Source organism: Megalopta genalis, chromosome 3 (genome assembly GCF_051020955.1).
Source record: "Megalopta genalis isolate 19385.01 chromosome 3, iyMegGena1_principal, whole genome shotgun sequence".
Taxonomy (NCBI): Eukaryota; Metazoa; Arthropoda; class Insecta; order Hymenoptera; family Halictidae; genus Megalopta; species Megalopta genalis.
In genome coordinates, this window is record NC_135015.1 from 23,984,995 (window position 1) to 24,010,338 (window position 25,344).

The window sequence follows — 25,344 nt, forward strand, 5'->3', positions numbered from 1 at the left end:
ACTGATACCCCCTCCTCGTAAAATATATCTATAAAAAAGCCGTAAAAAATATAATAGATCTTTAAATTCTTCTCTCGAAACTTTGCAGTATTTTATATTTTATATGTTATATTGTGTACTTTGTAATGGGCATTCGCCTGTGATTAAATAAATATAAAATAAATATAAAATAAATATAAATAAATATAAAAATGAAATGAAGTGGTATAAAAATAAAATAAAGTAGTATAAAAATAAAATAAAGTAGTATAAAGATAAAATAAAGTAATATAAAGATAAATCAATGTAATACAAATAAAATGAAGTAGAGAACTAAGATAAAGTAATAAAAATAAAGTAAAGTAAAGTAGCATGAAGATAAAATAACAAGTAACAAGACTAAAATAATACAAAATATTTGGCGTATCCACTTTGAACGCAATCGCGCAAAGATTCGAGGTCCATATAAAAAGAATAAAATAAAACAAGATAGAATAAAATGGAACAAAAAATAAAATGAAATAACAAAAGCTACTCGACGCGTCCATTTTTACCCGAATGCATAAGATCCGCGGTCTATTAATAAGATTGGTCGACGTACGCGATGTACGCGCTTGCTCCGACACGTGCCGGCACAATAACAGACAACAGGAATAAGGAAACCGTGTGTGGATGCAGCTCTGTGATTTCCGATGCACGGAGCAATTTCAACGTTGACAGCGCATATAACACGCGCGCGAGCTCGCATCGCGGCGATGCAAATGCAAATGTTGTTGTGTTTCGCGGGATAAACGGCCAATATACCTTCGTGGCCAGGAACCACCCAGAGTGTTCCGACACCTCTACACACACATGTTGCTGCTGTGTTGTACACACGTCCCACGTGTTTGTTTCTATTGGTGGGAGAGTTAACCACTGGCCGTTGATGTAGTGCACAGAGTATTCAGTAGTATATAAGGGAGACTGTTTGGTACGGGCAACGTATAACCGAGGGAGTCATTCGATGATACGCGTTGCACACGACGACGCCCGGGGTCTTCGTCTTCCTCCAATTGTTCTCGACGATTTCAAGGAGTTTCTACATTCCGACGTATTTGTCCGTTCCGACCAGTCTCGAACAGTTTGTCCGTTTTCACCAGTTTCGAAGGGATTATCCGTTTCGACCGTTTTAAAAAGTTTGCCCATTTAAACCAGTTTCGGCGAGTTTGTACCATTTTGGAGGAGTTTGTACCATTTTGGAGGAGTTTGTGCCATTTTGAAGGAGTTTGTACCATTTTGAAGCAGTTTGTAACATTTTGGAGGAGTTTGTAACATTTTGGAGGAGTTTGTACCATTTTGAAGCAGTTTGTGCCATTTTGAAGGAGTTTGTACCATTTTGAAGGAGTTTGTACCATTTTGAAGGAGTTCGTATCATTTTGAAGCAGTTTGTACCATTTTGAAGCAGTTTCTACCATTTTGAAGGAGTTTGTACCATTTTGGAATAGTTTATACCATTTTGGAAGAGTTTATACCATTCTGCAAGAGTTTGTACCATTTTCCGACCACCTCCAAGCAACAAGTGTCGCGACCGTCGCCGCCGCCGCCGGCGCAGCGGCTCCTAATTAGTAGATTGAATCACCAGGGGTTGACTCACCCTCTCCACGGGGGATCCGAGCAGCCGCGCGGTTCCTCCTAGAAGAACGGAGCAGTGTGAAGCGATCCGCTTACAGCGCGAGCGAGCTAGCTGACCGGCGAAGCGTCGCGAAGGCCATCGGAATTTCAGAAATATGCGAACAACCGGACGTTCGATCTTTCTATGAGAGGAAACGCATTCGAGATGCCGCCAGCGAGTTTCACCATGGGAGCCTCTTGGGTTACGTTGACCCTGTCGATGTGCCTGTTCACCATCATACTTTTCCTAGCTGTGCGTCGCGGCAAGTTTCTCTACGCCCTTAGGAAAGTGCCGTACCCTCCGGCCGCGTTTCCAATCATCGGGAATGCTTACGAGCTGTGCTGCAGTCCGGAACGTGAGTAGACAGTTGCTATTACCCCATTACTCTTTTCCCACGGTGTTTATAGTACGACATTATGCTCGGCGAACGTGTAAATCGACACTCTTTGAATAATTAAGTGTTTTTTTTTTTTAATTTTGCTGTTACTTGGGAAATAATGGCGTTTCTTAATTTTGCTGTTACTCGCAAATTAAAAATTATCTTTCTTAACTTTGATATTACTTGGAAGAAGAATCGTTTTTCTAATTTACCGTTATTAAGAGAACGACCGCGGATTTTTATGCAAAATGAAAATGTTCCTAACTAAAACTAACTACGCTTGATTTTTCCATTGATCATCTTTTAATAGATTAATAAGATGAACATTTTAAAGTACTTTTAATTCGTGTACTATATTAAATTTGTTTCAAAATTTGCCATGAACATCCGAGAAAGGATCTCTATTACACGTACCGATTATCGATTCGAAGGATCGGTAAATTCCAAATTAAATAATCGATCTTAACCAGTCCGCGGATCTTTGTGCAAAATAGGTAGGTTAAATAGAAATGTATTTTCTTTTTTATAAATAATTCGAATGAATTGAAGAAAATATATTTGCAATTTTTCCGAAAGTCTCTTTTAGAGAGTTCGATGTTCTCCCTGCTGCAATGACAGAAAATTATGGCAACGCGAAGCTGGAATCACCTAATTCGAAAAGAAGAATTCTCACCGAATTGTGTTATACGAATGTTCGCGGCCGACAACGGTGCACACAGTAATGCGAGAGAGCTCGCAAAGTACAATTCATGTAATGTTTCGCACACAGTATTTGTTGCACGTATAAAAAGAAAAGAACAACGCACCGAGGACGTATAGAAAAAGTGCAGAGAAATGTGTCACGGACGCGTGAAATATCTGGTACACGATGTATGTATCATCTGGAGTGAGTGAAATATATCGTCGGTTACCCGTTCGCGTAGTTTTATTTTCAATTTGACACGATTCGATTGATAACCCCGGGGGAGATCGGAAAGCGGAGAAACGCGCTAATCGTGCGAGGAGGTGTATCGACATTGACAATGAACAAGTGTGAGCAGCTTCGATTAATTAACGAGCAACGCTGAGAGAAAGTTGCGATAGCAATATGTCGAGAGATTGGCGAGTTAGTTTTCTCGAGGGAGTTTAAATATCTCGAATATTTGAGGAAAACTTGTGCATTGAAAAAGACGCGATAGCGAGACGTGCTTTATCTTGTTAAAAATTAAATAGCCTCATTTTTGTGGTTTATTGCAACACAAGCCGGGGAATAATGGAAGAATCTCTCTCTCTCTCTCTCTCTCTCTCTCTCTCTCTCTCTCGTTTGCTAAATCGAAGCTAATAATAGAAACGAAAAGTCGAGTAAAACACGATGGAACGGCGCATACATTTTGAAAACTCTTTGGAATGCAAAACCGAATAGTTATATGACGAACTGTCTTAATAAATTTTGGGAAGCATCGTTATTTTTATTTGAAGTTTCTAGAATATTTATTCGAATTGTTAGAATCTCTTTTGGAATCTTTATTAGAATTTTTTGGGATCTTTATTAGAATTATTTGGGATATTTATTAGAATTTTTTGGGATCTTTATTACAATTATTTAGAATCTTTATTAAAATTATTTGGAATCTTTATTAAAATTATTTGGAATCTTTACTAGAATTTCTTAGGATCTCTATTAAAATTATTTGAAATCTTTACTAGAATTTCTTAGGATCTGTATTAGAATTATTTGGGATCTTTATTAGAATTGTTTGGGATCTTTATTAGAATTATTTGGAATCTTTATTAGAATTTTTTAGAACTTCCATTAAAATTTTCTACAATCTTCGTTAGAATATTTTAGAACTTCCACTCGATCTTTTAACAATATTTTGCGATCTCCGTTCGAATAAAAGAAATTCGCCTCGGCAATAAAATCGGCGATAAAATCGACGGTAAAACGTCCGAGGCAATTGAATCGGTTGCACCGATCGGACTATAATTCGAGATGAAGCAAAACGACTAAAAAAAAAGAGAAACTGTATCGGATCTAAGGCGACTCGTTCGCATGGGAGAAGAGACGATGTTTTGGTGAATTGCATTTTACGAAGGAGATCATAAGGGATCACAGCTAATTAATGATCTCGTCGAGTGAGAGCAGTCAAAGTCCTTTTGGAAACGAAACGAAACGAAACGAAACGAAACGCACTGGTTTATCGCGAGACCGTTAATAAGGTCGGCGAACAAATCGGACGTTAATCAGAAAAGATAAAGCGCGCATATGTAGTTCGGAAATAAGTAGCCTGCTCTAAATATGAGAGAAGCGAGGGAATATCGCGCGGCACGAGTGCACGCGCGAAAGGAGTCGGGGGGAGAAAACAGGAGAAAAAAGATTTATCCACCTCGAGAGTGTGTATTGAATGCTGAAGATAATCGCGAGAGCCTCTCACGAGACGAAACGGGACGAAAGAAGAAGCAGGTCGAGGTCGCCTGCGTCCTGAATAACGCTACTGTACCGTATAATTGCATGGAATTCTATGAGATTTCGTACGAACACAACCCCTGGATAAAAATTGTTCGTTGAAACAACACTGTTCAAAAAGCGATCGCTTTTTTTCAATCTAGACGCGAATTTTTCTTTCTTCATATTTTAAAAAGGATCGTGCCAATGTGACTAAAATACACCGGTTTCGATTTAACAATCTAAATTTCGATTATAATTTCTATTCTAATTTAGAATTTCCACAATGAAATTTTTCCTAATAAAAACGAAGTCGAAGAAAACAAGTTAAATTTCTACGAAAAATCTGCTATATTGTAAATCAAATTTATAATATATTGGAGATATGGTATAATTATAAATGACCTTGAATAGAACTGGCAAAGATCTATTTCTGCACGCTGGCTCGGGTCAACGATCGTTATTGGTCGAATAGCACAGGATGATATCGAAGAGATTCTTTCGAACAGCGCGAAATTCCGTTCTCAACAGTGAAATTTTCACTGTGCGACACAGATTAATGAAACTCGCGGCAACGAACCAGCTATTAATAGAACGAAGATAACAAATACAATTACGAATCTGCATCTTTTTCTAATGTAAAAATAAAAAGATAACGCTAAACGATAAAACAAAACTCGACGAAAACGATACAGAAGAAAAACTGTGCAATATAATTAACGTAAAATCTTGTTAAAAGTGTTTACATAAATGATACTACTCTAGTAGTCGCTTTCATACGGAGAGATCTGTTTAATTGATTTTTCGTCGCTGACAATGCAAAGAACAAACAACACAAGTCAGCATTACTGATCTTCCTAACGCTAACCGATCTGTTACAGAAGCCTTCAAGAAGATGATCAACTGGGGAAAAGAGTTGGGAGATATGTACTTAATTTGGGTAGGCATGAGGCCCTTTATATTTCTCTATAAAGCTGAAGCGGTTCAGCCATTATTGAGCAGCAGCGTTCACATTGACAAAAGTTTGGAATACGAATATCTGCAGCCGTGGCTTGGCTCCGGCTTGTTAACTAGCACTGGTAAGCATTTTGCATTTTCTTCATTTTCTCACACTTTTATTTTGTTCATATTTTTATTCTTTTATTTTCTTCATTTTCTCATTATTTGATTTTGATCATTTTCTCATTCTTTTATTTTCTTCATTTCTGAATGAAAAGATTTAATACAAAAATTGAATACAGAAATTGAATATAAGAATTGAATATAAGAATTGAATAAGAAGAATTCGAATGAGAAGAATTCGAATGAGAAGAATTCAAATAAGAAGAATTCAAATAAGAACAATTCAAATGAGAAGAATTCAAATAAGACGAATTCAAATATGAAGAATTCAAATAAGAAGAATTCGAATAAGAATTCACAAAAATTGAATAGAATAATTATGAAATAGGATGAGAGAATTGAATAGAGAGAATTGAATAGAGAGAATTGAATAGAGAGAATTGAATAGAAAGAATTGAACAGAAAGAATTGAATAGAAAAATTGATACTTTAAAATGCATATTAGTTGAGTAGATGATCTATTTCGATCAGTAGAATGTAGAAACATGTTTCCAGGTAGATCGAGCACAATATAATGTATGTACAGATATCGGATCGATGTTGTTCACTTTTCGAACACTCGAATCTTTTCGTCGCAGACACGAGGCTAGTAAATAGTCGTTGCAACGATTACCATCAGTTGAATAATTGAAATATTCCGCTAATGTTTCGACATTCCTTGACATCCCGTGCGACGTGTATTCATTTCAAATTGTGTACATTATCTACGATAATCTACATAATGGATGTCTATGCTGGTTTCCGCATATAGACAGTCGAATTAATTTTAGCCACGTTAGTCAATAAAAACGAAGGATGTTAAACACCAGTCGTGCTCATCTATTGGTCACTGCATTCGCAGAACAAACGTATTAAATTAGCTTCCTGAATACCAATTAATTGGAACGATAATTACGTTGTCGTTATCACCGCCTTTTGCGTTCAATGTAACCGATTCGCTTCGCGTTTGATCCCACAGTTTTTTGTTGCGAATTCAGTTGTTTTTTTCTTTCTTTAAATAATTCGAAAGTTTAGAAATGCTAATTCTTATTAGATTAAATCGGTATGAATCCATGGAACGTACAATCTCTTTATTTTTATCGCAAGTCTACAGTTCTCGAAAGTCTAAAATTCTTTTTCTCTCAAAACTCTAAAATTCTCTCTTTTTCTCTAAAAAAAATTCATCGCTCTCCAATCGAACTAAATTAGAAAAAAGACCGAATTTAACAGGCATTCGCGATTCATTCCGTAAATCAATTAAATCAATTTCTTCATATCCTATCATCCAATCGTATTTCTGTCGAAAAATGTCTACTAATTCGATCAAATTAAAAATCTTGGAAGATGCGTTAAAATTAAAACAACAGTTTCCAGAATGAACAAGTCCTGTCATATAACAAAAAATAAAAGAAGAATAAAAAAGGATATTCGATTCTGTTCCAGGCGAAAAATGGCATTCACGGAGGAAGTTGTTAACACCAACGTTTCACAGTGGTCTTTTAGAGGTGTACTTCCAGACAGCGATCAGAGAAGCTGGAATATTGATATCGTGTCTAAGGAAAGAAGTCGGCAAATCATTCGATATTTCTCCGTACGTGAAACGAGCTACGTTGGACATAATATGCGGTAAGCGAACACGAAACTAGACAAAAGAGCAAGAAAATCTGAAATTACAATTAGTCCAATTCTATTTGCTATCGATTTGGTGATTTTTTAATACGACAAAGGTCATTGCTCCGATCACGAGAGTAGTGCCGAGACATTTAAATTAATTTTTAAATTAATTTTTAAAAAAGTATTGCATTCTTCTTCGTGAATAGATATCGAGAAGATTATGTTAATCTTACGAAGTGATACACAGTTTCTACTTAGAAGCCTATGATATTGTTCGAAACGTACCGTGACCATTACATTACAATAATTTTTGTTCACTTATTTTTGGACTTTAAATCTACCACGATGATAGTTCTATCGGAATCCGACGTCCTCGGTGGACATTGTTTCCCTCCTCTCCTCAGCTTTTTTCTTTTCATTCTCCGCTCGTATTTTCTGTGTTCGTGAGCTTGCTTCTTCTTCGAGTGTTTTGCAAAATAGCTGCAAGAGACGCGGCATTGTTTTTGAAAAAGAAGATTATTAATTTAACAAGTTCCAAAACAAGTTGTCCGAACAAATTTATTATTAGCTCGCTCGCTCGCGCGTTTACGAATTCTATGAGGAATATTTTCTCGAATAATTTGCATGAACATTAAATAAAAAAAAAACTAATCTCACACAAGATTACCGTTGCATCTGATATTTTGTACCGCAAGTTGCTACTAAAATTGCAACAGTTATTTCGGAGAATTTATACCAATATCGACGTAATAATTACCATGATTTGCTACCATACACCTTTTTCGTTCTCTTGCCCTTTGCCCTTCGCTTCCTTTTCGGTCTCGACAACTCAATTATACGTTGCGTGGCTACGAAAGAAAATGTTTTTTCCTAAAAATCACCTGACTACGGACGCGAATTTTTGAAATTACTGAAACACAGTCCACCGTGGAGCGAGAACTAATACGCATCCTTCGAATTTCAATTACAGTGTTCTCTTCGCAATTAGCAAAAATGTTTCTACCATAATTGGCAAAAATGTTTCTACCATAATTGGCAAAAATATTCCTATCATAATTGACAGAAGGGTCTCTCTACCTTTTCAGCGAACGGCAAATATAAAAGGCATTTTCGTCAAGGGAAGATGTTACTTCGAATCATTTAACCCTTTCGTAGGCACTGTGAACTAAGCTTAGCGCCCACTTTTATTGCGCATATGGATCCCAGGCTCAACTATCGCCACCGTTGAAACGCGTTGCCATCTTCTTAAAAATTCGTATCGTGCCCATGAAAGAGTTAAGGCGTATTCTTTCGGATTTTTCGAACACTCCGTATTTTTCTTGAACGTGTAAAAAGCGAGGAGTACGAACCGACCGCGTGTAGAGCACCGCGTGAAATGTAACCGATAGGCTTGGAAGGGTGTTGATACGGCTGCCGTGGTTTCGAAAGCTCGATTATGCGTGCCGAAGCTTTCGGAATGCTCGCCGCGGTCGCACGACTTTGAAATTTCTTGTCGCTATCCAACCGAGCACGCGGTTCAGCCAATTGTTTGGTACGATCGGTTATTTCGTACAGGAGTGCCGATATTTTCACCTAATCGACGAAATTGCAAATCAGATTCCGGTAATTAATAATAATAATAATAATAATAATAATAATAATAATAATAATAATAAAAACAAAAAGAGAAGAGTTTCAATAATACACGAAATGAAATCTGAACGAGATTCAGAAATGTGTCGATCAATTTTTGTTAATTCGGGAATCACCCCTTTCCGGGGGTTAACATAATTATGGACACGCTGTATAGAATATTGAACAAGAAATTAATCTATTAAAATAAAAGAAATTTCTGCATCATCGTTCGTTCATTCTAATATATATATTAATCTAATATATATAGTAATCTAATATATTCTAATTCTATAATAAACAAAAATGAATTAATGTAATATATAACAGTTAAAAAAAGAACCGAACTTAAAAGTAACCGTAGCTAAAAAATCAAAAATATTCATCCGGTTTCCTATGGATCAACGTAAAATACCGGAATAGCTGATTATTAATTAATGTGTATATGTTATTTTATACGTGGCTGGGTTCCAGAAATATATCATCGCGACGTTTGGTGATCGTTAAATCTGTTGTCTTCGAAATCATATTCAATCGATCGGCTTCGTTGAGAAACAAATGCTTCGAAAATTATCATCGACTATTTCATATTATATTGATACTAAAAAATATTTTCACATCTACTTGACGATTTTGGGAAGTATTTCTTCTCGTTTGACAGTTCACGAAAAAAACTGTCGCTAATTCGATACTGTGTTTCGATCTTTTTGTCAACAGCTCTCCCACGATATATCGACTCGAACATCGATTAATAAAAATTATGCGACTCGCGAACTCGTTGTTACCGATGTTTCAGAGATATTTAAGCTTCTTAGCGAGAACCGAGTATGCATTCTGTATACCACGTTTGCATTAAGACGCGACGTTTCACGATTTTGGAAAACTGGAAAATATAAATTGAACAGCAATTTAATTATTTATCATTTATATTTACTATTATATTTATATCTATATATACTTATTTATAATATTTATCGACATATTTGTAAAATGTATCTCGCAGCCATTAGCTCGATGTAATTTTCAATTTTCAATCTGTTACGGTCTGATCGAGGTTCCTTTCGAATTACAAATTATTGAAAATTGAGAACTGAAAATTGAAGATTAAAAATTGAAAACTGAATATTGAAGATTAAAAATTGAGAACTGAAAATTGAAGATTAAAAATTGAGAACTGAAAATTGAAGATTAAAAATTGAAAACTGAAAAACTGCATTAGATGCTAATGCAACGGTTGCAACGGTATCGTCGCGCGTGCCGACATAGGTGACACAACTCAATGCGTCTTTTTTTTTACGTCGACACCCTCGTACGATCGAGGACACGCGCACGGTTCCATCGCTGGAACGGCGAACAAAAGGGTTGCGCGGTGTTTCGCGCCGCGAAAACCTGGACGGAGCGACGCGCGTCGCGATGTCGCGCCAACTGCTGCAACTTGTTGATCCCGGAACGCAACAACGAGTTTCTGTTCTACGCAATGGTCCGGTGGGCGTATGCACCACGTGTTCGCACCCCTCCCTCCCGACAAAAAAGAAAAGGGAAGGAATAAAACATTCGTGCTCCCTGTACCGATCTTCCGGTGTCTCGCGAGAACAACCCGAACAGGCGAATTACGATTATATCTCGCGTGCAGAGAGGAAATCGAAGCGAAAGGGGTGGAAAGAAACGCGCAATTTTCGCAACGCTAGTCTATAAAATTTCGTTAAATAGTATCTTAGTTAAATAGTAAGTTAAATATTATCTGTCAACACAGCAACGCGAGCAGTGCATTCTTGATTTCGATGTTAATTAGCTCGATTCGGAAATTGAAAACTCTCCCGTGCACTTTCGTTTATATTCACGCGACTCTAAAAGGGGGATCAACGATTTCGAGACGACGACGACGATGATGATGATGATAATGACGATGAAGCTGCGATCCTTGGAACGGCTACTCGCAGTGCGGCATTTGTTTCGCAACGCTAAAAAGCAACGCGTTGGCAAATATGATCGCGACGCTAAGACAACGCGTGGAGGTATGATCGCTATTATTTCGAGATAGCATAGCGCTATTATTTCGAGATAGCATAGCGGCCGTCCCGGATATAGACCGAGGTCTAGTAACGCTGTGTTTTTTGCACAGAGATGGTGTTTCGCGGTCTTATGCTGCGAGGCCCGGCGCCTCCGACTATCTCGTTTAAAAATGAAACACGTGTTTGCAATCGCAACGCTAACTCAAAACCGTCTTCCATTTCATCTCGCGACACTAAAAGCATCCCGAATGCCGGCGCTGCGGAGGGTTGCAGCTGCAGCCTGGGCTCTGAAAGACGAACGAAGCTATACACTTGGCAACGCGATTACGCGGACGCAACGCTAATCCTTTGAAATCGGTTCAAAGAGACAAACACCGCGACAATTGGTTTCGCAACGCTAGGATGGAAAAATCGCTATGGGCCCAACTGAGCTGTTCGCTGGGACCTCGGTCCATTGTTGCAGCTCCGGCATGGGCGCCTGGAAGGTCGAACGGAGCTACTGGCGACGCGATTACGTGGACGTGACGCTAATGCAACGAACAGAAATCCAAAAGACTTTACTTTACTTTACTTTACTTACTACATTAGAGTCCTGGAACAGAAAGAAAAGCAGAGACATATTAAAATACCGTCCGTCATCGTTCACGAAATAATTATTCAATTTCAATTTCACGCAATAAAAAACCAACCCCCGTTACGTCACCCTGTTGTTGCGTCGTTCCGCGCGAAATCAAATATTTCGTTGTGCAATCATTTTTTCGGACCGTAATTTATTCAGATATTATTATATCATCATTGCGATTATTATAACGTTAAAATTATGTTGGAACGTATTATATTATTATATGATCATAGTATTATAATATTGGTATTATAATTACTATGATCATTATAATAACAATTAATATATTAATATAATTTTGAGTGGCGAGTCAGAGTCGCCGGTCGAACGCGAAGGATTAAATGATTGAGAAGATAGGAAATATAAAATTACGTATGTTCACGCGCGACAGCGCTATATGTAAAATTACATATTTATTAACAGATATATTATTGCGTAATTGCAATTAACGGTCACGTACACTCTTTTTACAGATAGCTCCATGGGATGCCACATCAACGCGCAGACGGATTTAAAAAACGAATACGTACAGGCTGTCGATACGTAAGTATATCTTCTCGTTTTCCAAAGAATATATTATAATTTCACCCAATATTATTATTATTAAAACTATATATTATTTCTTATATAATACGATTTTTCTCAATCGCTGGCAAAAAGGATTCGAACACCTTTCAAAACGCAATTAACTTCTTCGATACTGAACCGAACGCGACTTTAACGTCTCAATGTTTTCGAAGTCTTACTTATTAATTTATTATTTTTTAATTCGCGATTTTCAATTCGGTTGCGTCGTCATTTGCGATTCATGCAATTTAATGGTCCAGTATTTTGCAACTGTGCTGCAATTGCAATTACGAATTGCATTGTAATTGAACCGAATTGAATAGAGATCCGAATCACAGACTACAATGTGATCGAATGACAATGTAATTGAATTGCAATGCGATCGAATTACAATGTGATCGAATTACAATGTAATTGAATCACGATGTGACAGAATTACAACGCGATAGAATTGCAATGTAACCCTTATTCATTAAAATTCCTCGAGCAATTCGATCGTAACTCCGCGCGAGCCTGGCCAAGGGGAAGCTAATTAAAAAACTTGAATAAAACATATCCAGTCGAAAAATATGCGAGTTACACTTCGACATAAATATTCCGTCGTCTTCTCAGATTGGCCTCGATCTCCCAAAGAAGATTCCTAAACGTCTGGATGTCTTTCGATCCGATCTTCAAATTAACGAGATGGGGCAAAAATCACGAGCGCGCATTGCGCGTCGTTCACGGCTTCGTCGACAAAGTAAATATTCTTATTCCCACCGTCTAACCCGAACGAGGTGCATAAAGGGTGAATGGCGTCGGGGGCCACGTGTGTCACGTACAATGATCTTGTTCGCAGATCATCGCGGGGAGGAAGGGCCAGTGGCAAGCGAAGGACAAGAGAAACGCGGAGGAACGGGTTACCAAGTACCAGACTTTGCTGGACTTGCTGTTGGATCTGTCGCAGAACGGCGACGCCCTCACCGACGAGGACATTCGGAACGAGGTGAACACGTTCATGTTCGCCGGTCACGATACCACGGCCACCAGCGTGTCCTGGATCCTTTATGCGTTAGGCCGCCATCCAGAGTATCAGGCGAGTGTACTGGCAACGCTCGTCGCGCCAGCGAATTCAACCCTTCTGGTATCGACCATGAGAATCGTGTGCACGCGAGCGAAAGATTATCGAGCACGTAGTTCGAGACGCAGTTCGGGCAAAGACTCGGCAAGAAAAATCGTATAAATTTTGCAAACCTTTTTGTAAACAAGTGGAACAACATTCAAAGAGGAACATAGATTCGGAGATAAAGCTGTTATTGGAAGTATGTATTAACCCTTTGCGAGTTAACCGTCGAGTGGTGCACTCGGAGGCACCGCTAGAATTTTTGTATCATCGAAATAATTCTTGTATCAACAAAGTCTAGATTTGCACCCTGTCGAGTAAAATGAGAACACCGTAAGTCGGAACAATTATTTTAGGTTTACAGTTGAAACGGCTTCGAGCGCAAAGGGTTAAGAAAACAACAACGTTTTCCCATCAATTTTCCCGATGGAAAAGGAAGAACGTGGATGATAAAAGAGGGACGGCGGATGACGAAAGCGAAGCAATTTATCCGATATTTGTCCGACGTCGCGTATTTAGTTTATTTGATTAGTATTTATAGTGTTCTGCAAGAGAAACAGCGAGATGTTCGTCGAGTTTTTACCGAGTGCCACAAGATGCTTGTCGATGTGGACGAATCTAAACGAAGCTATCTTTGTTTCTACAGGAGAAAATTCTGGACGAGTATTATAACGTTGCGGGAACGAATGAGCTCGAGTGCGATATGTTAAACAAATTGACGTGGTTGACAGCGTGCATAAAGGAATCTTGGAGGGTGTATCCGGTTGCGCCGCTAATTGGCAGGCAAATTTATAAACCCATCAACATATGTGAGTATAGTTAAATATACTTGCATGCTTGAACACGACTGCGTAATTACTTTAGTCGCAAGCGTAATTAATATACAATAATATATAATATAATATAATATAATATATATATATATATATATATATATATATATATAATATAATATAATATATATATATATATATAATATAATATAATATATAATATACAATACATCCTTTTCATGTTCTTCGATTGCATGATTTTCCAATTAAATAGAGAATTTAATTCACGTTTGCAAATGGGATATTAATTGTCATTTGTAATTTCTTATTTTGGACATCGTTGTGTTTACATTATTTGTTACGATATCATTGTCGAATAATTGAGTTTCGACTCGGCAGAGCTCTGGGTGCAGCGTAATCGACGGCGACGCGTTTGTTTCAGCGGGACACGATATTCCAATCGGCTCCACCCTTCTCGTGAATCTGTTTCTTCTTCATCGCGATCCTCGATACTTCCCGGACCCGGACTCTTACCGACCGGAACGGTTCCTCCCCGATGGACCGAAGTACCCTCCGTTCGCCTTCATCCCCTTCAGCGCCGGATCACGGAACTGCATAGGCTGGAGGTACGCCACCATGATCGTCAAAGTGGTCATCATCTTCGTGCTAAGGAATTTCCACGTGGAATCGTTGGACAACGAGAACGAGCTTCGCTTCACCAGCGAATTGGTTCTGCACAACGCGAACGGGCTGCGGCTTAAAATTACACCGAGAGAACCGAAAATCGTCGCCTAGAGATCGTCCGATCTAAAAAAAAAAAATCGTTCGGCTCGCACGTATATTTATGCTCCATCGAGCAATCGCTCTTCGACTTTTGGCTCCGATGGCAATGCATTCGATCCATTTCATTTTTTCTCTCGTTTCGCACGATACGCGATTGACGATTCGTGAATTATCATTTCTCCATAGTCTCTTATCGAATTTTTATATCACATTCTCTTTTTATACCGTAAAATATTACGCGGCCATTTATATTTCATCTTCCTCGTTCGTCTTCTTCGGTCGTCTTATTCTCTGCGACGTGAATTTACTTCGTAAATTGTGTAACGATAATAATAATAATAATAATAATCAAATGAACTTCGATGTTTGTGATATTATAAAGGCAGTCCAGATTATGCGAACGGCTACAGAAACGGATTATGCTTGTTAGTATTTAGTATTAATATGTCCGGTTCGCGTGGACGATCGTGTACATTTCGAGAAGTATTATTGGACATTGTTTTCTATGAATAAACGTTTTCGGGGAACACCGTTTCAGAATGCGTCGAATGTTTAACAATACGTGTGTCCGGGCCGGCCATTTTATTCGAACGAAATTTTGTTCGAATAAACCTTCGAATAAATTCTACGAAGCAAATTTCATTCGTACAATAATATCGAATAAATTCTACGAATCGAATATTATTTGTAGAATATTGTCGAATAAATTGTTCGAGCAAACGATTCGTTGTTCGAATAAAATAAGCCCAACTTTAATACGTATAATATTGTTTTACGGTATCGTTTTGGTAAAAGTCTTGGATTAGATCGTGTATTTTTATTCTACCGGTGACGGACCATATTCTGTTCCATTCTTCTCTTGGACATTGTTCGATTATTGTTGTACAAGCGGACTGCGGATTTTGTGCATTTACGGCAGAAGTGCAGTAGTTATACGAGGTGCGTAAAACTGTGAAGACAATGGAAGAATCGAGAAATATTGTTACGCTATTTTTAATGTATTAAAGCTATCGAAAGAAGAGACGCATCCTTTAATCAACTCCTACTCTGTGCGTAGCTTGCTGAGAAAAAATAAACCTTCCCGGTTGTATTCTGCAATTTACGTACTCTTTATTTTGGACAATAACGTAGTCTCGATTTATACAGGATATCGACTTGCACACAGCATCGCGTGGTCTTTAAAACAGTTCAGATTTCACTTTGTTATAGAGAATGTGCATATAATGTGTGTATGTACATCGGGCGACGCTTTCGAAAGTTGAAAATGTTCCGAAAGCTCGCTCGGAGAAACTCGGATGCTTAAAGTATAAGTCGTGTACAAGTAAGAGAAGAGAAATTTCTATCTTCTTCAAACGGTCCAGTCTTCTTTAAACAGGAGTTATTTCTACGATTGATCCACACAAATATTCCCTACGTGAAAATTCCTCGACACGGGACTCTCGAGAATTTCGTTTACAACAACACTGCAGTATGTCGCATAATATTTTACAATTACAAGGGTTGTTCTAGGGTGGTTCTACGTGTTAACGTAAATTGTAAGACGAATTAAATGGAGGAAATTAATGTAGAATCAAATATTCTCACCCACAATAATTTGCTAATTCGTTCTACGTTTGCAAACTCGTTCATTTCTATGTCGGAGTTTTCGGGAAACAATTTCGATTGCAACCACTGCGACGTAATCATTTCGTCGACAGGATCGAAGTTATGCAAAATAGAATAAAAAATTTGACACGCGCATATCATTGTAATCAAAGAATCTAGTCGGACGGCTGTATGTACACGCGAATACGTTCGATTCGTGAATTAGATACGATCGAATAAACGCAACACTGATTTCTCTTATTCGCGTTCAAGTATCGGAAGGTTAATCGTTGCATGTATAAACGTAAACTGATAATACCTACAATTTAACGGCGACGACCAGTAGTCGATATTGTTAATAATCAATCGATAATTTCGTTCTTACGTGTCAAATGTTAATGTTCATCGTACGAGAGCGAGTATCTCTTTCGAGTCAAGCAATTTATTTTCCAATAATACTTATAAGGCACTTCGTGTCTACATGATTCCTAAACAGAAATAGAAACCGTACTTCATACGAATTAATGGACTTGGCAAATTTATGCTATATATCGTATCGCAAAATGCAAATGTTTCTTACTTATTCGAAGGCACTATACACGTTAACGCAATCGCAAACATTTGAATCGTTCTTTCTCCCTTAGACAATATTATAATATCATAATGTATGTATGTACCAACTAGAGCTTTATGATTACGTTTATGCTTACGTGTACGTTCTTTACGTGGTAAGATTTTTTTCTGTCTGCTTCCTCGGTCAAATAATAGGTGCGAGTAAGTAAGGTGCGCGAGAACTTATTTCGAACAGCGGTGGATGTCGCCGGACAATGGAATATTGCTCGTCGACGAGTTACAAAGGGCTGATATACACAGCTGATATACACGCACACGCTGTTCGTTCCGAAAGTCTACGCGCTTCACGACAGGAAAGTCGGTTCGCGACAGAGAAAAGTTCGACGCGTCCACCTATTATCGACGCACGTGTATCCGATTACTTTCGCTATATCGCGTTATTCAAAGCATCTCGACTCGTAGAAGATACACTGCACACAAATAAATAGCATTAGAAAAGTAACAAAGATACGCTGAACGAGACGCGCGTTTTGTACGCGTCCGTTTCGCGGACAAAACAATGTTAAATCCGCCAAGAAATACGTGCACGATTGAAATAGGTGCCAAGAGAAGTATCACGACTAATACGATACTATTCGTCAAAAGACAATTGGAACGTTCCGCGAGACCCTGATACGTTATATACTTCGCGGATTGATCGCAAGTATGTATAGTTATATTTCGTGTATATGTCGGTATATTTCGGTAAACTAGAGACGGACGGAATATACGGTAATTTCTCCCTAATTCGCGCTCAGATTAAACACAAAAATGGACAATTTGGGAAGAGGAGGTAAGTAAGATCGTTCGAGCCTCGCGGCCCGTTTTTTTCCCCGACAAGCTATAAAAATCGTGTTTCCTCTCCCCGAATTATCCATTCTTGCGTACAACCTAAGCGTCGATTAAAAGAAAATTTTCTATATACAGTAATTTCTCCCTAATTCGCGCTCAGGCTGCGCAAGAAAACTGGACAGTTTCTGGAAGAGGAGATAAGATCGTTCGAGCCTCGTGGGCCATTTTTACAGTCGTTGACAATCGGTAGCTGTAAAATATCGCATCTCCTCTCCCCGAATTACCCAATTCTTGCGCACAACCCAAGCGTCGATCGGGGAGAATTTACTGACCTAGGAACGAAATCAGACGCGCATCGGTAAGAAACGAGAACGAAACGGTCTTTGAGCATAATCGAGTCGTGAAAGAAAATCGACCGGTTGATTCTCTACATTTCTACGTCCTACGATCCTACAGCGTGTCCAGAAGAGAATCCAACAGATCCAGCTGATTCTCGTCCCAGCCCGCGGTCGCGATTAACAAGCCGGTGAGGTCGTCCTCGCTTAAACTAACTTGCGTGGAGTCGGTCATTTCGGAGAGACAGTCTGGAATTGGCGGGGACACGCTACTCGGGGGTGTCTCGTACAGCGTCGACAGAGAGCTGTTCGACGGTGCACAATGGTTCAGCGGATTGTTCACTAGAATCTTGGTCACCGGGCTTTGCTTCTTCATACCGCGGACACGCTGCGACATCGTCGCGCGTCGCTTCAGCTTCTTGCCCTCCTCCATACGCTCCAAGTCCAGCTTCCAGAAGCCGCCTTTCCCCGGCTCGCCCTTCGACCGTGGCAGCTTCACGAAACACTTGTTCAACGACAGGTTGTGCCGAATCGAATTCTGTACGGAAAGTTCAACAATTAATCGGACGCTCGTTTCGCTGATTAACATTATTAATTACATCATTTACATTATTCTTCCCCACGATTTCGATCGAACTTAAACACAGAGCGTAGTAATTATACCGCGGATGTTTTATGTAAAATAGAATATTAAAATCCGCGACAATTACAAGTCTCGAGAGCAAAGTGCAACGTTTGTCCTAGCTGAACTGTTGAACTCTGTGAAGTATTCCATCGAAATCGCGAAGGGGTTGTCGCAAATAGTTACCCTTATTCCATCGAATTACTTACCTGCCAGGCCGGATCAGCATATTTATAAAATAAAAAGTTCTCCCGGATCCAGGCGTATATGTTCGATAGAGACACTTTATTGTTATTCGCTCGCATCGCCAGGCATATGATCGTGGCGTAAGAAAATGGCGGTTTTGCGTCTGGATCGGTTCGATACTTTTCGGCGTTCTCGGCCAAATCTATGGGAAGAAGTAATTAGCAATATATTTGTCATTTAAGCTACTGTTACAAAATCGTCTCCCATTTGTTTCGAATCGTGCGACGAGATTTTTGTGATTATCTCTTTGGAACCTTTTGTGATTTTGTCTGCCACGATGTGGCAGTGTGTGTGCGCGTGTGTGCGTAGATAATGAAAACAAAATTTATTAATCAGGTGACGTACATATAATTGCAATTTTTTTGCAAAACTATTTCGAAGATGTATTCTAAAATAACTCGTTTTCATGGAATCTTTATTATGTAAATTCTGAAATATCTGTTCCATGAGAACAGTTTTACAGCGATTTTTTATGTGACCAAATTCTACGGGGATATTCAGTCGAGTGAAAGATGTACAAGTATTAACAGGATTTGTTCAGAAACGTGATAGCTAGAGCTCCGAATTCGAACGCCGCTTCGCGTATTCGCATAAATACAGATTCGATTAGAAATATTTGTTATAATTATTTTATTACAAGTTTGAATTGAAATTTCAATGAATTCCGATATTCGTGACGCGTATGCATGCATGCACGTATCCTCGGAACGAACCCGAATGATAACATGTTTCCTAGCATGTTCCTGGCAAATGCGCTGCCGGTCAATAGTACAAGAGCCGGGTTCATGATTAATGAAAGAAGATAATACTACATTACGACGATATATAATATAACCCGCGGCGTCCGGTTATTTGCGTTTTCATAAACGAGCTAATGCTAATGCGATATCTTTCGGAAAACAACCAAGTTGCGCCGCGAAACGCAAAGAGATCGCCGGTCCTCGGAATTTTATTTGATTTATTCCGTCTAAATCGAAGTCGCCCCCCCCCCCCTAATCGTCGATATGTTTAAATGTCGTAATGTTTAAATCGTTGAGGAAAATTATAGAAGAAATGCACCGTATTTGGTACAGATTGCAGAAGAAATTCCTAACGTTGGAAGTGTGACTTTTTCTTGAAAATTTAATTGGACGTTTTAGGGTGTTAATTCTTATTTTATTGAAATTTAACTCGGCTCCAACAATAACATTTTTCTGACGTGGAAACGCGTGCATTTATTTGTGCACAAATATGTATATAAAATATGTTGATCTTTATATTTTATAGCATATTTGTATATGGATCTTTTCGTGAGGATTCTTCGAAATTAATAATAATTGACAAACCGAGTCGGCTTAGGATAATTTATAATTTTATGTTTCTCAACATATTTTTCAAAGCACTCTTTGAAAAGGCTTTAAGAAATGAAAATTAATAGTCGGAAATTGAAATTCCGAATTAAAATTAGATTAATTTTAATTAAAATTGAAATAGTAGTTGTTCCAAAGTGTTCCAAATGTTCCAAATGATCCAAAGTGTTCCAAAGTGTTCCAAAGTGTTCCAAAGTATTCCAAATGTTCCAAAGTGTGTGCAATCGTTGCCGACAAGGGGGTGGTCACTTACCCAGTTCAGCCTTGATCAAAGGCGAAAGTTTTTTTTTTGCTTGTCTATTTACAGGTGGAGGAGATGGAGAACAGGGCGGTGTTGGTAAATTAGAAGCACTTGTAATATCGAGCGATTGTAACCACGAGAGGCTCGTCAGCTCTGCCTCGACGCCGAATTCGTCATCGTGTATGCTTTCCTTCATCGCCGATGAACCACGGTCCATTGGTGTCTCAATTACGATCACCTCCGCCTTCATTTTGATAATCTCTCATTGCACGGTCAGGATGTAAGAAGGATCACGGTGATCTGCGTAAAATGGTCGTACGGTCAAGCAACTGGTACCTTCGATTCGCTACCTATTACACGCGAAGTCATTAATTGGTCAGTTGCGTTCAATTTCTATAATTTTGCTGGAATTTTTCTGCAATTTTTCGACAATTTTTCGGCAATTTTTCTGCAATTTATCTACAGCTTGTTGCAGAATTTTTCTACAAGTTTCTCCGTTACAAATAATTCTTCACGATTTCTCGGCTACTTGTTCCACGATTTTTCTAAGTAAAAATCTCTACAATTTTCTACGATTCTTCTAGAATTTGTCAACGATGCCTCCATAATTCTTCTACAATTCTCCGAGCATTCAAATCTTCTACAACCCTTCCACCAATACCGCAACAATTTCTCTAAAATTCGATGTTTTACAACTCCCCCACGGTTCCCCACAATTTTTCTATAATTCAACTATTTCCGACGTTTCCACGACCCTTCCACAACCCCCGCAACTGCTCTCTCGTCGCACCGAACGATCTAAGAGAATCCTACACACTCCCTTCTCGAACGAAACACGTCGTAAAATCCCTTCCTCTCGCGTAGGAACAAACCGGCGAACAAAGTAACGAACGATCGTTTAATAATTTCCCGAGAACAGTGTCAACAAGATCCCGGCACGCTTCCCTCCCCCGCGTCGGATTTCGCGAGGCTACCACCCCTCGCCTATTCCTAATGAATATTTCACACGAGCCAGAACCCTTTGGATCGTGTTTTATCGAACGGTTCCAGCGGGGAACTGTGTCGCGTCGAAAACGTGTCGGATAAATGTTTAGCGAATTACGCGGCACAGTCGCGCGACAACGCCGTACCGTGTATCACCTGGGTGTATAGAATCCGTTCGGTGGGGGTGGAATATTTTTCGAATTGATTTCATCGATCGCCGCGGAAAATTGCTGCGAACCGCTCCGCCGTTCCGCGTATTTCGACTCACCGGCGTGCACGGAAAACGCGTGCCTTTCCCGATGAGAACGCGTGCCGGAGGAAGCTTCTCGGCGTCGTTCGCGTCGCGGGGAGACCGATCCGAGGATTCGCGACGATATTCGATCGACGAATTAGTCGCACATTCGTCTACACGAAGCACTTTCCGAGCGACAGCTGTGTATAGGCACCCTGGGACCGTCGCACGATCGGCCGACGGAGGCTCGAAGCTTATCCGGGGACGCTTTTTCGACGCACTCGGAATCTGTCGCGGACCGCGAGGCGGCTCGCTTTCTCAGGAAAAAGCGTGCGCGTCGATGATCTGGACGCTAGCACGTTTTGTTGTGTCGCGTGTACGCGTATGAACGGCCGCGGAGGTGCGCGGTAAAATGACTAAACCGCATGATCGTTCGAACGAAACTACTAGCACGGGTTAGCGAAAGCCCAGATAACCCCCCACTTTGAATCTAGCTTCTTTACCGGAGAACCGTAGACAAGGCGTAGAGCCGACCACAGGCCGTGGTTGGCGCTTCGAACTTGCACGCTCGAGCTTCGGGCTTGCACGCCGGGCTTAGCTACGCGCGGCGGGACAGAGCGGGACAGGTGTTGGCTCCCTTTCGCAGGTGGACCATATGTACGCGCGTTACACCCTTCCCTTAATTTCACGGGGTGCACGGGGGTCTAACGGGGAACGCGCCCACGCGTGCTTTCCTCGCGTATTTTCCTTGCTGTTGTTGTTTCTTCGGTTTCGCCACGGAAGCTATCGAGAATCCGGCCGTAGCTAGGACTTCGACACTGGGAATCACGTGGAAATCACTTATTTTTTTCATTTATGATCATTCAGATTTGAATGATACATCTTTTTAATTACGGCCACTCGGATCTCCGATCAGATTCATTCGCTGGACAGTTGAGTGAGTGCACTTAAGCGTAAACCTTAAATATATATAATAATATGTAATAATGATATAGATAATAATAGTGTACATAATATAATATAATATAATAATAATAATAATATATGATATATAATAATAGAATGCAAAAAGTATTCGATCACCATTTAAAACGCGATAACTTTTTTCGAACAGGTCTAAGCGACTCGAATCCTTTTTTAAGTATTGAAGGAACTAGTTCACGATACAATGACTAGCATACCTTTTTTTTAAATTCTACTATTATATAAAATGACAACAGAGGATAAAATAGAGACTCATAATATATATATATACAGTAAATTCTCCCCAATTTCCCCCTTCAGCTTGTAAACAAAAATTATAAAAACGAGGTGCGAGGCTAGAATAATCGTATCTCCTTCTTCTCGAATCGTCCATTTTTCTTTATAAGCTGAGAGAAAATTAGAGAGAATTTTCACTGTATTTCCTTGAAACGAAACCACCATAGACGCGACGGTAAAAATGAAAGAACGATAAGCATGGAAATGCCGCAACTGTTTTTTCGTTTCTGTCGAGGACACACCTGACTGCATCGGCTGCAACGGCCCCCATGGTGTGCACATGCCCTCATGGCTTCGAAGACTATAATACCGAATCGTTGTCGATCACTTCATTTCCGTCGCCGAAGAACACCGTACGGTTCTGTTCTGGATCGTCGTATTTTTACGGAAACATCGCATGAATTTGTAACTGTTTGGCTATACTGTAAAATAATTTCGATGTCGAAACAATTTTTCCTCTGCGCGGAACAGTTGCCGATCTTATTAGCGGACAATTTTTATCTCGACCTGTAAAATTCTATTCGAACGATCTTTCGAACAAATTCTTCGAATTATAATAAAGCTTTATTCGAATAAATTGTTCGAATAAAGTTCTATTCGAATAAAATATCATACAAATAAATTCTTATAAAACCAACTCTATTAATACTCTCACTTCTCTCTCTACGCTACAGCTATACTCTCCACGCTCCATATAATATTGTTGTCACATGTCGCGCGTAGTAATACGACAGAAACATATTGATTAACAAGTTATTTCTTCGCGTGAGAAATAACACCCTATCGAAACGAATTTCCCGGGTAACGCATCGTCTCGTTGTCGACAACTCTATCTCTCTTGGAATATCGTAAAAAAATCCGGTCTAATTAATCGAGAACTTTCGAACCGAGTGTATCGCGATTTTTTTCTAGACAACCGAGGGGATGAGAATATCTGGAGACTTGGCGGCGATGGATTCTGCCGATCGAAGGGGACGAAAATGAAAATGAAAATGCGAGATTAATAAATAAATAAACGAGTAAACGACGGTGTGCTATCGATGGTCGGCACGCATCGATATCGAAAGAGGGCAGCTAAAAATCAGTTGGTTGGATCTAAACTAGGGGTGGACGCATAACCTAGTCGGTCTGCGAGAGGTAGTTTCATTGATCGAATCAGGAAGGCAGTGACCGTCACTCGCGATATCCAACTGCGAAAGAGTGGGGAAAGGAGCGCGGCCATTCGACGAGGCCGAGAATGGCGTGTTAAATTTCAGAGGCCTGGTTATTATTGGCCGACGTCTGCCGGGATCGTTAGGGAAAAATTTCCCTGACAGAGTCGCACGAAACGCAGACGCAATTTCACCTTGCACGCGGTTGTACGCCGCAACCTTCGCGCGGGGGCGTTATCCGAATATTCGACCAGCCCACCGTTCCCGGAACCATGTTACAGCATTTAAATATTCAGGCGACAACGTGTTTACCACGTAATCAATTTCGTCGAATAATCGATACTCGTCCGCTCGATACTTTTCCCCGACGATTTCGATGATTAAGTACAACAACGTCTGGACAACGATTTCGATGATCTCGACAACCTGAGAAGACTAAGACATTATTCGAATCCGCTGCAGTTAATTTTAGAAACGTTCCCTCTTCTTTATTTATTTACAACATGGTTCTAACTTATGCCAAAAAATGCTAAAGCTTAAAATCTAATAATGCTAAACAGCCTAAAGTCTAAAGACCGAAGTAAAGAAACGATAATTGAACTAAATGATATAATAAAAATAATAATATAATACGAATCTTTACTTTGTTGAGATCCGAATGCTAAAGGCTAAAGTGTAAGCTGCACATTGCCCAAGATCTAAATCCAATGTAAATTTAAATACAATGTAGCCTTATTACTAGACTGCGGATTTTATGCATTTATAAATGCATAATACTCCGTGCATGAAACGGAGCAGTTGCAATTTAAAATAGTAGAAAAGATTAAAAGAATTCGAAAACGTCAATGTGTGTTATTCTTGATCTATTAGAATGATTTAAAACCGAAGGAACGTACTATTTAGTTCCTATCTATTGCAGTTGGTGCAGAGGGCTTTCATTTTGCATAAAAATCCGCAGTCGCGTAACGATTACGTTCGCAAAGGATAAGATGGTCGAATCATCCAACGGATGTTACAGCGTCCGACGGCCAAGAAAAATCTGTCTGTCCGAAATTTCAACCCTTTGGCACAGGGAAAGAAGAATATAAATTCAGTTGTAGGTTCTGGCGTGGTTGGTTGTCGCTCCTGTATGTAGTCGCAAGTGGAAGTATCTACCTGCACGATCAATAATCTCCTGGGAACATCCGTTCCCCTACTGGCTTACCCAGCTGGCTACCCCTGTAAGCTGGCAGTAATGGTAGTAATGGTAGCACCAGCAGCACCACCAGTACCACCAGCACTAACAATAGTTGCACCTGCTACCCTCCCCTGAGCATA

At 39.6% G+C, this 25,344-nt stretch overlaps 3 protein-coding genes across 6 annotated transcripts; 1 reads left to right on the forward strand and 2 right to left on the reverse strand.

The window, feature by feature from the left end:
- The first annotated feature begins 829 nt into the window (after nucleotides 1-829).
- LOC117222071 (cytochrome P450 4C1) lies at nucleotides 830-15,638 on the forward strand. The gene is made up of 8 exons (XM_076520456.1): nucleotides 830-1,985; nucleotides 5,316-5,513; nucleotides 6,979-7,161; nucleotides 11,868-11,937; nucleotides 12,574-12,700; nucleotides 12,800-13,036; nucleotides 13,710-13,872; nucleotides 14,279-15,638. The coding sequence occupies exons 1-8, from the start codon at nucleotides 1,775-1,777 to the stop codon at nucleotides 14,629-14,631; spliced, it is 1,542 nt and encodes a 513-aa protein (XP_076376571.1). The 5' UTR covers nucleotides 830-1,774; the 3' UTR covers nucleotides 14,632-15,638.
- On the reverse strand, nucleotides 7,397-9,418 carry LOC117222073 (uncharacterized). The gene is made up of 4 exons (XM_076520465.1): nucleotides 9,220-9,418; nucleotides 8,499-8,721; nucleotides 7,907-7,997; nucleotides 7,397-7,629 (listed from the first exon to the last, which is right to left on the reverse strand). The coding sequence occupies exons 1-4, from the start codon at nucleotides 9,286-9,288 to the stop codon at nucleotides 7,464-7,466; spliced, it is 549 nt and encodes a 182-aa protein (XP_076376580.1). The 5' UTR covers nucleotides 9,289-9,418; the 3' UTR covers nucleotides 7,397-7,463.
- A 991-nt stretch (nucleotides 15,639-16,629) lies between the features above and the next one.
- LOC117222072 (forkhead box protein J1-B) lies at nucleotides 16,630-23,525 on the reverse strand. 4 transcript variants are annotated; one of them, XM_076520462.1, is made up of 4 exons: nucleotides 22,120-23,525; nucleotides 20,413-20,700; nucleotides 18,774-18,952; nucleotides 16,630-18,480 (listed from the first exon to the last, which is right to left on the reverse strand). In XM_076520462.1, exons 2-4 carry the CDS (start codon nucleotides 20,648-20,650, stop codon nucleotides 18,058-18,060), a joined length of 840 nt encoding a protein of 279 aa, XP_076376577.1. In that variant the 5' UTR covers nucleotides 20,651-20,700; nucleotides 22,120-23,525; the 3' UTR covers nucleotides 16,630-18,057. The 4 variants fall into 4 exon arrangements, with proteins under 4 accessions (XP_076376577.1, XP_033329439.1, XP_033329441.1 ...); XM_033473548.2 differs by lacking the exon at nucleotides 22,120-23,525 and adding an exon at nucleotides 21,653-22,087; XM_033473550.2 differs by lacking the exon at nucleotides 22,120-23,525 and adding an exon at nucleotides 21,653-22,087 and having other exon boundaries at nucleotides 20,413-20,750.
- Nucleotides 23,526-25,344: the final 1,819 nt, after the last annotated feature.